This window comes from Argiope bruennichi, chromosome 3 (assembly GCF_947563725.1).
Source record: "Argiope bruennichi chromosome 3, qqArgBrue1.1, whole genome shotgun sequence".
Taxonomy (NCBI): Eukaryota; Metazoa; Arthropoda; class Arachnida; order Araneae; family Araneidae; genus Argiope; species Argiope bruennichi.
This window is the reverse complement of record NC_079153.1, coordinates 30,868,741-30,883,410: the sequence shown is the minus strand read 5'-3', so window position 1 is coordinate 30,883,410 and position 14,670 is coordinate 30,868,741. Positions and strand designations below refer to the sequence as shown.

The window sequence follows — 14,670 nt, the reverse complement described above, 5'->3', positions numbered from 1 at the left end:
TTTTTAATAACTACTTTTGAATTTCATTATAGAATTTTTTTATAAGCAAGATATATTAAACAACACTCTTGAAAGTGATGTGAAATTAAATATTTTTTAATAAAATCCGTTAAAGTTCTCTAATTAAAACTGTTTATAAAGAGATTAAAATCATTAATAAACATCTTGTTTAGAAGGTTAGGCGGGGCGAATGGACCCCGAGAATTACTTCCCCAAATTGCCCGTAAATTCGACAGTGTCAAAATCAAAGATTTGAATCTGGTAAAGTATGCTTTTTCACACATAATATTTCTCTTAAAAATAAATTATTCATTGTAGCAAAAGAAATTCAGCATAGAAACCGCTCAAAATCTGTCCTTGAGTATCTTGAAGGATTGGATTGTAAGTACGCTAAAATCATTAATGCTACCGTATATAGAAGATTTGAAATTCCAAAAACATTGGGCAATAGCTTGCGTATATATTCTGTGCTTTGCGAATATCTTCTTATAAAACTATTAAATGTTTCTCTTTTTAATGGCATAGCGAAAGATACGGAAGATGGATTCCACGAAATCAGTCACTTCTATGAGGGAAATACCCAGCCATACACCGATGAAACCGCCGATGTAGCTGAAGGTTTCGACACTCTGTAAAGAAACACAGGTAAAATGAAGAGAAATAAAACTGTAATTGATAAAATAAGATATACAGCTTTTTACTACATAATAAAATGCATATCAACTGTATGGGATATTTACCAGATACTGGGGCCTGTGAAGAAATGTGATAACTTCTGAATGATCGATGATGATTTCCACAATTATCAATTTAGTTCTGAAAAGCAACATTAGTACATAATTAGCCAAAAAAAATTGTTGAACTGCGAGTGTGTGTGTGTGTGTGTGTGTGTGTGTGTGTGTGTGTGTGTGTGTGTGTGTGTGTGTGTGTGTGTGTGTGTGTGTGTGTGTGTGTGTGTGTCTTGACGCTCTACAGGCTAGACCGTTTGACCTACAGCTACCAAATTTGGTACATGTATACCTTAGAGGTCGGGAATGTGCACCTGGGGTCCCTTTTTTGAATTTTTAATTAGAATTTTAATTATTAATTAAAAACTATTATTAATTAAAATTTTCTCCAGCGCCAAATGAGTAAGGCTTCAGTTTTTTTTTTTTTTTTTTTTTTTTTTTCTTAACAGTAATGAGGCTAGGGTTAAGATTTTTCGGCCGATTATTTCAAACGATTCTGTTTATTTTCTTAATGTTTTATGCATTTAAAATTAAACATTGTTAATGAATCGATCTTTCAGATTCATTCCGAAGTATTTTTGAATTAAAATAAAACAGAAAAAAAGGAAATTAAAAATTATTGGCGTAGAAAAATTCACGCATGCGCATTGTGTTCTGATTGTTGACAATTATTAACAAGTGTGTGTGCGTGTGCGTGTGGTGTTGACACTCTATAGGCCAGACCGTTTAAATTAGAACTTTCAAACTTGTCACATATACATTGAAGTATGCGACATTTTTTTTTTTTTTTTGAAATTTTACTAGAATTTTAATTTATTAAAATGTAAGCGAAATTTTCGGAGTTTTTCCGAAATGATTTTCACGTCTTCTTAATGTTCAAAAAATATCTTTTCAGTGATGCCAGTTTTTAACAAATGAACTAAGTTACCATTTTTAATGAATTAAAGAAATATATATTAAGCATATTTTCCAACAATTTATTAAACACAAAATAAAAATAAAACTTAACCTGCGCGAGCCCTTTATGCGTGCATGGGAAAGAAAGATCAATGTTTCACAAAAGCTCAAATTAAAAAATTAAGTTAACTCTCCCTACAAATTAAACCAAAAAATAATAATTAATAATAATTCTATACATTAATAATAACTCTATAAATATGAACCAACACTCGAAGAATACTGATATATACTGAATACTTACTCTTCTTCGTCAGGTGCTTCATTCCAAAACTAAAATTTAAAAAAAAAATTGTTATTAAATCTTCAAATTGAAAAAATAGAAATTTTTTAATTGGATATTACTATTGACGTATAAAAATGTCAAAATGTATATAAGCGGCATTTTTATGTGCACAGCTTAATCACATTCAATGAACAATTTGCAATAATAATGTGATCAATTAGTAGCGAGCAGACTCTTAACTATTCATTTTGAGATATACAGGTGATTATCAAAATAATTGAAACACCTTAGATTTATAAAGAATGCTTTATTAGTACGGTGTAGGACCGCCTTTGACATGTAATACAGCTTGGATTCGCCTAGGAATCGATTCATCCAAGTATTGAATAGTGTTTAGAGGAATATTGTACCATTCTTCCTGGAGATATTGTGAAAGTTCTGGGAGAGATGCCGGTGGAGGATATCGGTTCTGTATTGAAAGCTCTAAAATAGAACATAACGTTTCAATTATACTGAGGTCGGATGTCTGTGCGGGCCAAGGCAGATGTTTAACTTCGTCTTCGTGTTCATCAAACCATGATTGGACAAGTCTCGCTGTATGGATAGGTGCATTATTATCCTGGAAAACTCCATCTTATGCAGGAAACAAAGTTTGCATCATAAGATGGACCTGATCAGCTAAAATTTCTCTATACTTCTCCTCAGTGATCCTTCCTTTCAGAGTTACGATTGGTCCAGCAGAAAACCACGACATGATTGCCCATATCATGACAGATCCACTACCATGCTCGACAGTTAGAAGGAGACAATCACGATCACATGTTTGCGCAGGTGTCCTCCAAACGTGCACTCGCCTTGTTGTTGAAACACGATTCGTCAGACCATATTACTTTCTTCCACTTATCAATCGACCAGGCTTTATGAGTGTGACACCTCTGTAGACGACGTTTACCATCTACATTTGTGACGTGGCTTGAGAATTGCTGCTCTGCCATAAATGTTCTGTTTATGAAGGTGCGTTCTATCTATAGTCGCTGACACTGGAGAATCCAGATGGGGATTGAGCTCTGCGGTCACTTTTGCTGCAGTGGTTCGCTTTTTAGACATTACAAGCCGCTTCAATACCTGTCGGTCGCTTTCATTAAGCCTCTCTTTCCGCCCATTTTTTTGCTTTTCCGATCTTGTCTTGCCGCTCTGTGTGTACGCTGTCATAACTTTAGACACCGTACCTCTAAAGACGCCTAAAAGTTGGGACGTTACTGTCACACTTGCTCCAGCTAGACAGGCTTCGACAATGTGCCCTCTTTGAAAATCAGAGAGGGCCGATATTTTACGTTTTTGAAAAAAATCCAAGAATTACACTACATCTATAAAGGTAACACATACTACCAGAATATATACATTGCTATTAATAAAAAAAACTGGTGGCTATTATTACATTTTAATGCTTATGAAGCACATTCAAAAATGTCGCTTTCATTCACAGGTATTCCCATTATTTTGATAACCACTTGTAGTTACTTTTGCTATCTATATATTTCAGAAAAAAAGTCTTTCTTTTACATTTGTATCAAATTAATTGAAGCATTATAATTAGTTGGTTTAGTAAACGGGTTGCGGTTAAATAAATAAATAAATTTGAATAAATCTAGGAGATGTGGAATCACAGCTGACATAATGCATATTTTTACCAGCTTCATGGTTATAGAAAGGTTTTCATGAAATTAAATGCTTTCATTTGAAAAATAGAATCTTTTAAGTATCGAATATCGGTAACTAACAAAGAACTGAATTATATTCAAGCATCGCACATTTTACATTCCCTTCTATGAAACATATAAAGAGAAATTATTGTAATCGTTTAAATCGTTCCCGAGATTTCAGGAACTTCCATCTTTCAAATCGCTATAAATATGCCAAAAAAATGTGGAAACTATCTGTTTTATGTTTCATATAATTTTATAATTCTCTCGTTATGTTTTATATAATTTCTGCATTAATTCTTGATTTAATATTATACATTTTCTTTATTCAAACTTCCTTCATGTTTTTCTTTTTTTTCACTCGTATTTCCTTCATTTTATCGGGAAATAAGCACTTCTTAACAAAGTAATATGATTATGTATGTGTTTTCACAAAAAACTGCGCGCGGATTTTTCGTCCAAATTTGAATAGTACTTACAAAATCACTGGTATATCTTTCTTGAACGTTCACGGAGTATTTCGTTTTCCTGAAAAAATAATAATATATATTACTAAAATGCACATAATCGATTTAAATTTGTAAATAAGGGAGCATTAATATTAATTTTAAATTATTCCAATAATTACAGCAGTTTTCTTTTAAAACAGTGATTCCATTGAAATTTTACATCCTATAATAATAAAAAAAACATACAAATAATTTTCACAAATACTTTTTAATTGTACTGTCGTTGCAATTATCATTAAATAAAAATAAAATGTAATAACAAATTCCAGTAAAATATCAACCACATCATTTAATAGAATTTTTACTGAAAAGAGTTAGTCTTTCAAAACCATTTTCCACTCTAGCAAATCTAGTCCTCTTCCTCTAAGAGTATTTGACCCCGAATAGTATTAAATTTTCAAATATAGCTAAATTACTCGTCATGCTAACTTAAATTTTCTCTAATTCTACCAAACATAGTTCAACTTCTATTCATGCTTAAATATTTCCTTTAATGTTGTTGTGACTTATGGCACTTCACAAGCCCGCTGATCTGTCAGCGATTTAAGCCAAGTGAGTGTCTCTTGTTTTTTCAGCAGCGCCAACAAGGGCCAAGAGTACGACTTGACTACTTCATGCGTCACATTGGCTTGCACAACCCCTTTTTACAGGGGGGCACATTCACACACCTCACAGATACTAGAACACAGAGAAAGAACAACCATGCCCGAACCGGGACTCGAACCCGGGGCGCCCAGATCACGGGGAAGACGCACTACCTTATGCCAGGAACGCCGGCTCTTTCCTTTAATATTTCAAAAATAGCTGAACTACTAATAAATGTTAAATCAGATTTGATCTAATACATCTTTGCCACTATAAATCGGATTTCATCTTAACAATTTATTGCAAGAATTCAAATTGTGGTAAACATTATCAAAGAAAAAAAAATGTCTATTTACACCATACATTGGAGTTAATTATCAGTTAGATCGTCTAATTAACTGATAGTTATATAAATATAATTATCAATTATATTCATATAGCTGATAGTTATATGAATATATTATAGCACATTTCTAATTCTCGTCATATAACAATATTCAAATAATTAATAAGTACAATAATTTTACAATTCATTTGAAATAATTTTTTCCTAATATACGTGATATTTTCATTAACAAATTAAGAGCAATCAAGAACTTCCGAGAAAATTTTTAAAAAAGACACTTACGCACAATCATCTTTACAATTTTCGGCACATTCGCCGAAATCTTCAAAAGTTTTTTCGTGGAAAATTTCATCTGAAAAAGGAAAAAAAAAAAAAAAGATGGCGAACAGTTGAAAATAACATTTTTTAATGAAGTTCATATATATATGAGTGGAAAATATGATAATAATCTATACTTATATAAAGCTCAATGTGTGTGTGTGTGTTGGCGTTCTACAGGCCAGACCATTTCACCTACAGCTACCTAATTTGGTACGTGTATACCTTGGAGGTTGGGAATGTGCTCCTGGGGTTCCTTTTTTTGAATTAATTAGAATTAATTAGAATTTTAACTATTAATTAAAAACTAACTTTCCCACCAAAAAATCGGCCGATTTTTCGGCCAATTATTTCAAACGATTCTGTTTATTTTTTTAATGTTTGATGCATTTAAAATTAAAAATTGTTAATGAATCGATCTTTAAGATTCATTCTGAAGTACTTTTGAATTAAAATAAAACAGAATAAAGGAAATAAATTTCTAATCTGCATAGCGTTACCCTAATTGGCGTAGAAAAATTCACGTCAATTTGCGTTACCATAATTGGCGTTGAAAATTCACGCATGCGCATTGTGTTCTGATTGTTGACAACGGATACGGACGTTTTGAAGGCTTAACTTGTTTTCTACCAATTATTTTAAACAATTCTGTTTATTTTCTTAGAGTTTCATGCATTTAAAACTAAATATTGATAATTAATTGATCTGTTCATGATGAATCTGAGAAAATTTTGTAGAAAACTTCTTGAGATATAACATAAATTAAAAAAGATATTCTTTAGTGCCCATAAGGTTTAGTTTAAATACTCAGCGACTCTGTTTTCAGTACTCATAAAGAGAAGTAGATAAGTCGAAGAATTTTTGAGGATTTCCAAATATTTTCGCTCTTGGCTATTGCAATGTTTTTCATTTGTAAATCCTCATTTACTAAGAATGTGTATGGGAGATTATGTCTTCATGAAGCATGCGCAGACATTATTCAAATCTCTAATTCTGATAACCGAATGAATTAACATTAACAACTAGAAAGGTTTAAAACTCTAATTTGATGATAACAGAAAGGAGTAAAACGTCAAATTATGATGACATCTAAACTGCAAGTATTATAACTTCGCTAACTGAAAAAGGTAATATATCATGCATATTGCATTGGAATTTCTAACTGCTAATTATAAATTATTCCTAATGGTCTTACAATCATCTGAATGAATATAATTAACTCTCCTTTACATAAATGAACAAATATTGTGGCTTATTCCTTTTAACATCTTCATTAAATGAAAAACAATATACAGAACTAGGTATATAATGATCAAACCTACCAAATCCCAATTGTCATCCCTAGTTTCGGCACCTCACATTTCTTACTTTACTTTACTTAATCTGAAGCTTTTTAACAGAAATAAAATAATAATAATTTTTCAAAACAGATTAACATTTTCTATGTGCTTGCATGTAATCTACGAAATGTTTTATGAGTGTATTTATTGACAGTAAAGCACCGCTTATACGTCTTTCAAGGCATTGACTTAACACTAGAACGTCTGGGATTTCGATTACCCTTAAACGTCCATAGGTCACGTTTCGATACAGCGATGTAAAATATATAAAATAATTGTAATAACTAAATAATTGCAGGACTACTGTTGTATAGGGTTTAGTTTTAAGACTTTTTAATATTATTTCATGTAATTATCATATATTATGACCCTTTATATCATAAAAAACTGTAACAAAAAAAATTACTTCTTCAGATTCTTCGCAGTCATTTTCACTCAATCTTATGTCTTCATCGGAATCTAAATTAGAACAAGACAGCTCACCACCATCCGATTCATTCTCAGAAAGCTCTGGGAACAAATTAGCAATTTCATCAGGGTTTAGCCTTTTCAACGAACCATCGTTTCAGGGTGTTTGCTCTACACAAGGTTCGAAAATCGGATGATTTTTTTTTTTTTTTTTTTTTTTTTTATGATTAGATAAGCAAATGCTGTGTAGCAAAACACTTAGAACAACAATTTTAGAATAACTGATTCACTTCCTCTGTGAACCTAATAACACTGCATTCAAGGTCAAACAAATGTGGGATAATACTGTTTGTCCACCACGAGAACACTTCCAGACAACCGTCTATGATTCCAGCGGGCGTTATAGAAACAGATTACTGTAGGAAGAGTTCATTTCGTAAAGGTAGAAATTCATTCACATTTCTTATGTTGGCACGTTTAGCGCCGAATTGGCGATATTTGGTATTACGGCATTTAATTTTTGAAAACAAATTCAAAAAAATTCACTAATTTATCGCACTTCAAATATTATTTATGTTGAGTATTGGCCATAAATAGAAACAATATAAATGAATATAAATCCATATTTAAAAAAAAACTTAAAAATCTTTTTAAGCAATTCATTTATTTTATGAGAAACATATTCATTTTGTCAATATATCAAATTTTTTTAAAAAATAATTTAATTATGTAAAAATGTTAATAAATATGAAAATCTATTGTTTCTTTCTTTGTTTCCCTTTCTACAACTTAAAATATTAATCATAACAATTATAACCAAAGAAAATATTAATAAAATATAAAAGAAGCGAATATAAAGACGTGCAACAGCGGCTAAATCGAGAAGACGAATGAGCAAAGGGGCTTTTTTTTTTTATCGCTTCAATTTCATGCCAAGAAAAAAAAAAGTAATCCCCAGACTTCCGCCCGATTCCACACATACAAAATGGGTCTTCCCTACCGAAACCTGTTTCTATAACGCCTGCCGTAAACATAGACGATTGTCTAAATCCTTTATATGCGTTCTCGTGATAGACAAACAGTACTTTGTAAGTTTGTTTTACTTAGTGAACTATCGTTTGTTGAACACCAACTAATTATAATGATAAATTGTCTTGGTGTCGATACGACACCAGCAGGACGTTCTAGGTATATTTAGATGTAAAATCTCTCCTAATTAACCACGAACCACAAAACTTTTTCTGTGTAATTCCCATGTAAAATTATTAAAAGTCATGAAAAATTTTGAAATTCCCAGCTGAAATGCGTAAAAGGGAACAAACTAAACAGCCTCCGGTGTCCAATCGACACCAAGGGACGTTCTACTGTTAGAACGATATAAAATTAAAATTTTAATAAAATTAAATTATTTGACTACCATTTATTAACAAGTAAAAACTTATTTTAGAATTTATTGAAGATTAATTACTATAAACTTAATATTGCTAACATAAATTCATTTAAAAATAATAATTTTTAAGATTTTGGAGGCAGTACAACTATAATATCACATAATATTTAAAATAATTAAGTATTTAAATTTTAAAATTAAGCATTTATTTTTTTAAAAATCATAACTACATTATCTAACTTGAATAGAATTATACATTTATTATTTTATATGAATTTAAAAATTCTTTAATTTTTATTAGACACACTGAGAATTAGATATACCATTTGAGAATTGTTTTGAGAATTGGATATAGTATTTGAATCGAATTAATTTCAGTGGATACTTTTGCACCGTGTTTTGAGGAATACAATAAGCTCTAAGTTTTTCAGTGGAGTCTATTGCGTAGATAACTCTTTCGGGACGGAAGATCTCCTCAATCCTAGACGCACGCACGGGACGAATCGTAGGCGAAAGGAATCATTTCACAGGACAGGGTTTGGAATCGATAAGCCTAACTTTCAAAAAAAATTACAAAAAATAGTCCTAAAGTCGTCATTATTTGTACCTTTTTAGATTATTAGTTCATTTACAATATGAGCGCATTTTTCCTCTGACAAATTGCGTTTATTTATTTATTTCATTTATTTATTTGCCATCATAAACCGAAATTAAGGCTTTCCGTAATAAAAAGAGAAATGCGCAAAATGTATCCAAAAGCTAAGCAAAATATAACAGTACTGACGGTAAAACCTGAAAAGACTACATTTACACAGTAATAATATAAAAAAGAAGAAACACGAATGATTCTATCAAGTGGAAAGTTATACAACCCGGCTCTATTTGTTTATGTTACTGCCCCCCCCATCCACCCATGAGCAAACTGATGATCAGGATACAAAAATTATATCAATTAATATAAATTATTTCAAAAGTAATGGACATAGGGAGCCATCTAGTAGCGATTAAAAATTATTCCAGTTTAAAATGCACGTATGCATCACCATACCATGAGTTCGATTTCCAGAAATGCACAGGTTGTACACCCGATTGTGGGAGACATCCACTGGTGACGCATATATGACACGCGCGTCACGAAAGGGTTAAAGGAAGGAAAAATAACTTCACAACATTCTTCTTAATCATCATTTAAATTAGTATTAGATCATTTGTCCTCTATTAATTCATCAATAGTGAATAATTTCGAAAATATTACATCGGTAGCTCCATTCACATACTTCTACTCCTCGAAAATGATTTTTCCTCTCAGGAAATTTTAATTACTTTCAATACCAAAAACGCCTTATAACTGCAGCTTTGTGTTTTTTGCAACTTACAAAAGAAGTAATTTGTTATTTTAATGATTACGAATAAACCGACACTATAATAAACGACATATAAAGGCAAAAGGGAAAAAAAGGGACATGTAAGCGGTGCTCCACTGTATTTTGAACTGTTTTTACAGATAATAAAAGCTCTTACCACTTCCGCATATTCTCAAATCACTAGGGTAGAGCGCAAACGGCGCAGTGCAATTCAGGTATTTCGAAGTAGCGTCCAGCAAACATTTGTGTTGACACATCTATTACGACAGGGAAAAAAAAAAGATAACAAAGTCCAACAAACTGTGACTGTTATCAAAATGCAAAAATTTGTAATTGCTGGAGTACAAATAAAGAACTAATTCAGTAATTCAGACAGCACTTGTAAACTTTAATTGAAAAAGTTAATTGAATACTTTTCAAGATAGCAGCTAACTATTCAGTTTTTAAAGCTATAATTATCGTAATGTTTATGAAGTCCTGATGAATTATTTTATACCACAAAGCATTTACAAATGATATCTAGCTGTATATAATCGGTTCAGTTAAATTAACGACTCATATTGGCACAACGCAATACTATATTAAAATAATATATCATTTTCAGCACTGATCAAATAACTAGGACTGCATATCAGTCATCAACAATCATCTGAACTTCTGCATCGCACCAGATGAAGAATGTTTAACCCAATAGACATTCTTCCAGTCCGTGTATATGATATATCCTTTATGGAATCGAGATCACAAACCCATAAGCTTCTATTCTGCAAATCCAACTCTAATAACAAATCATCATGGTACTACAGCTAAGAAGGCATGGAAGTAATCTTTTTTTTTTGGTCATAAATCTATGATATTGAGAAATTAGGTTGCTGCTAAATATTTTTTATAAAGATACTGTATAGCATACATAGGTTCTCACGAAAAATTATTTACAGATTTTAAGAGTAGATTATGCGAACAAAAAAATTTTTGCAATGAAATCTGAAGTCGAAAGCATTCTGCTAGGCGGATCTGCTAGTGAATTACGTTAAAGAAATGTTCAATGGAATGAACGTTAAACACACAGGTTCATTGGAATGCAAATTTACAAAAGCATAACAACACGGTAACAGAATGGATAACGATCAAGACCGGATTAACAAATTGACAAAGTAGGTAACTGTCTAGGACCTCACGGCTCATAGATATTTTTTGTAATATTTTCAAAGAAATTCAATTTACAAGGGTAGTACATTTGAACTTGTTCAATTAAAAAATTGTATCGTTTAAATTTTAGAGTATCATTCTAACAGCTTTCTTGCATAATTATCTTTTGCAGTTTTGATATTATGATGTTTTGTAACTCGAACAAAATATACTGCTTAGTAATTTAAAAATTGTCCAAAATTATAATTAAATAACATTTGAATTGTATGAAAAAAAATTGCCATTCTTTTTACCAATTTTGTTAAAAATTATTTTTACAATTTAAATTTGAATTTTTTATCAGTGAAATACTGGTTCAAAATTAAATATTTTATTATTTCAGTTTATCAAAATTTATTATTTAAACCTGCTTCGACAGATATTAAAATTAAATAAAAAAATTAATTAATGGAGGTGGGAAAGAAAAAAAAGAAACCCTGAATCCCTCTAGGACCCATTGTCTATGGCAGCGGTTCTTAACCTATGGGTCGCGACCCAAAATTGGGTCGCGAAGCATATTTCTTGGGTCGCGCTGAGTCGAACCAAAAAAGTTAGTAATACACCAAATTTCTCCGAGTTGAAGTGGACTACTCAAGTTGCTTATTTGTCAGATATTTTATTTGAAATAAATAATCTAAATACGTCTATGCAAGGACGTAATCATACTATTATTGAATTAACTGAAAAAATGACATGTTTTAAAAATAAACTCAAATTATGGAGAAATAAGGTTGAAGTAAAGATACTTGCTTCATTCCCGACTCTTAATTTACTTGTTGAAGACAATAAGATTGATATTGAAATACAGAAAATTATTATTAATCATTTAAAAAAACTAATAGCAGACTTTGATCGATATTTCCCTGCAGACGATGTTTTCAAATATAATTGGGTTCGAATGCCATTTAATTTTGATGTAAGTGATTTGCATGAGGAATTTGTTAATATTAATCAATTTCAAGAACAATTAATAGAAATACAAAGTGACCAAGCACTTCGATACCATTTCTACAAAAACACTGAATCTTTATGTGCTTTCTGGTTAAAATTAAAAACCGAAAAGCCAATAATTGTTAAAGAAGCCCTAAAAGTATTATTGCCCTTTGCAACAACATATATGTGTGAGGCTGGTTTTTCGGCTCTGTGTGTAATCAAAAACAATTACCGGAACAAGTTAAATCCTGAAATAGATATAAGGTGCTCCTTGAAAAGCATTCAACCGAGGTTTGAAGATCTTCCAAAATGTATTCAAGCACAAGGTTCTCATTAAAACTGTATGACTTGCATTTAAAATTTAAAAGACTTAACATATGTATTGATATTTCTTTTTTTTAGGAATAAGTTAAAATGTCAATTATTTTCAAAAAGTTATCAATATATTTTAATTTGGTCAATAAAAATTATTAAAAACACTTGATTATTAATTAAATTTTCCATGGATCAAAAAGTACTTTTGTTTATCTTTATTATTAAAAAAAATAAATAAAAAATTTGTAAGTTAAAAAAAAATCATCATCGTAGGATTGAAGATTTTTTAAAAATACGATCTAAAATGAAGCAATGAAAAAATTTTGACTTTTTCTCAAATATTTCTCAAATTTGGGTCGCGGCTTAAAAAGGTTAAGAACCACTGGTCTATGGGTCCTAGAGGGAGTTTACTCCGATCCCTATAACATAACAAGTCATAAACAGCATGATCAATATGACAATGGAAAGTGGATGCAATATCAACAATAAACCAGTATCTAAATGTTTACGCAATATCAACAATAAACCAGTATCTAAATGTTTACACAATATCAACAATAAACCAGTATCTAAATGTTACATTTAATGAGATTAATCATTTATTTTTAATAATAAACTGCTAAAAATGATTGGAGGTTGGGAAAGAAAAGGGAGGCGAGACTTTTACTGCCAATGAGCCTTTAAAAAGCTTAATCTTGTCCTGACGACATAACAAGTCATAATATAATAATGACAAGTAGGAAGCAGTATCAGCAATTATACATAATCGAAAGGTAAAAGTAATAAATCGACTTATCTCATTGATCGATTAGTGTTAGTAATAACAGAATAATCATATTAGCTGCAACATATGCATGCAAACCTACAGCAAAGATTGAATTAAAAATTCAAATCCAAAATATATAGATGAAATCGAAATCTTAATATAAATGAAACGAGAGATTCAATATTTCTCTTTTTGATAATAATACAATCTACAAAGTTAAAAAAAAGAAAGAAATATAGCTAAAATCACAAAACTGGAAAGAATATGAAGCAAAATTAAATTATAAAAAAAGAAGAACCTTATGATAAAAAAAAATTACTTACTTCTTGCAGTCGAGGCCCAGATCTATTATTATTTTCCCACATTTCATTATAATCGAGGCAGTCTGTCTCGTAAGGGTATGGTAGCAACAATTCCTTCTCCTAACACGAGGTAAGCAAACATGAATATAAAAGAGCAATATGCGTTCAAATTTGTACCCAACTGCTTCCATCCGATCAATAGTAATTTTTAATTATCTAAATTAATCAATATTGTAAAATGGCGAACAATAAGAGAATAAACAGCATTTTATTATTTATATGAAACACATTTTACACCCACGTAACATATATTGTTTTGTTACGGATCTTCCAATTCCATTACTAAGTCCGTAAAGTTACTGGGTCCTCTTGTAGTGGGAGTATAGTGTGAACACAATCAGCAGACCACAATAACGAACGGCAAAGACGTTTATTTAACACGAAGACACTAATACAAAGACGACAAATACAACAGCCGAGACGAACACAAGACAGCACACTACAGCAAACAGTAGCCCACAAGTAGTAATCGATCACAGCACACAAAGCGGCCAGACAGAATTCAGCAGAAGGATGGATTTCACGTAGCTTCAATCTACGGCCTCTCCAGACGTCTTCAATTCTCCACTGTCTTCTCGCTTTAGCTGTATCCAACTGCCGACTCATTATTATACGACTGGCTACTTCATACACGACACCATGCAGCTTCTACAATAAACGCCAGGACTCGGCACACAGCTCAGTTCAGCAATCGCTTAAGCTTCACACAACGCTGGACTATTTCGCCGTTGCTCCGTATCCTCTTAACGTCTCAACACTTGTCTACGACTCCGACTACTACGATTGATTGCAGCTTGAGACTTCTGGCATTTTATAGTTCCCGGGAGGCGGGCCAAGAAGGTTTGGGACCAAGCAGGTGTATCTCAGTTTCTATTGGATGAATCGGTAAAATTCTCGAAGTTTCCAGCAATATCTATTTTTTAGCCAAATGCTGGCAAGCTCTGGAATCACTGACTGTTCACCCAATCAGCACCCAACAGAGCTGATCATTAAACGGTCTTTCCAGTGATTGAAATAACCATGCTGGGAAGCAACATGACAGGTTATAATTAATATAGTATAAAATGAAGTATGGTGAATAAAATATGAATATTTGATTTAAAACATTAGTATTTTAAAACAAGTATAAAATAGCTATGCCTATAAATACTATTTGAAATAGTTGTAATGTTTCTAAGGCTCTTAACTTAATGTTTCTAAATTTTATGTTCTTGACTCAATGTTTCTAAGGT

The 14,670-nt window shown here is 31.4% G+C and overlaps 1 protein-coding gene across 1 annotated transcript in view; it reads right to left on the bottom strand.

Annotated features, from left to right (window-relative positions):
- Positions 1 to 14,670, bottom strand: part of LOC129964111 (uncharacterized) — a 54,561-nt gene continuing 39,891 nt past the window's right edge. The window contains exons 7-13 of the mRNA XM_056078796.1: positions 13,400 to 13,498; positions 10,032 to 10,131; positions 5,337 to 5,406; positions 4,094 to 4,142; positions 1,930 to 1,958; positions 741 to 816; positions 1 to 629 (exon numbers count right to left, since the gene is read on the bottom strand). Of these exons, the coding sequence (XP_055934771.1) occupies positions 498 to 629; positions 741 to 816; positions 1,930 to 1,958; positions 4,094 to 4,142; positions 5,337 to 5,406; positions 10,032 to 10,131; positions 13,400 to 13,498 (555 nt within the window). The 3' untranslated portion in view covers positions 1 to 497. The remainder of the gene's footprint in view (positions 630 to 740; positions 817 to 1,929; positions 1,959 to 4,093; positions 4,143 to 5,336; positions 5,407 to 10,031; positions 10,132 to 13,399; positions 13,499 to 14,670) is intronic.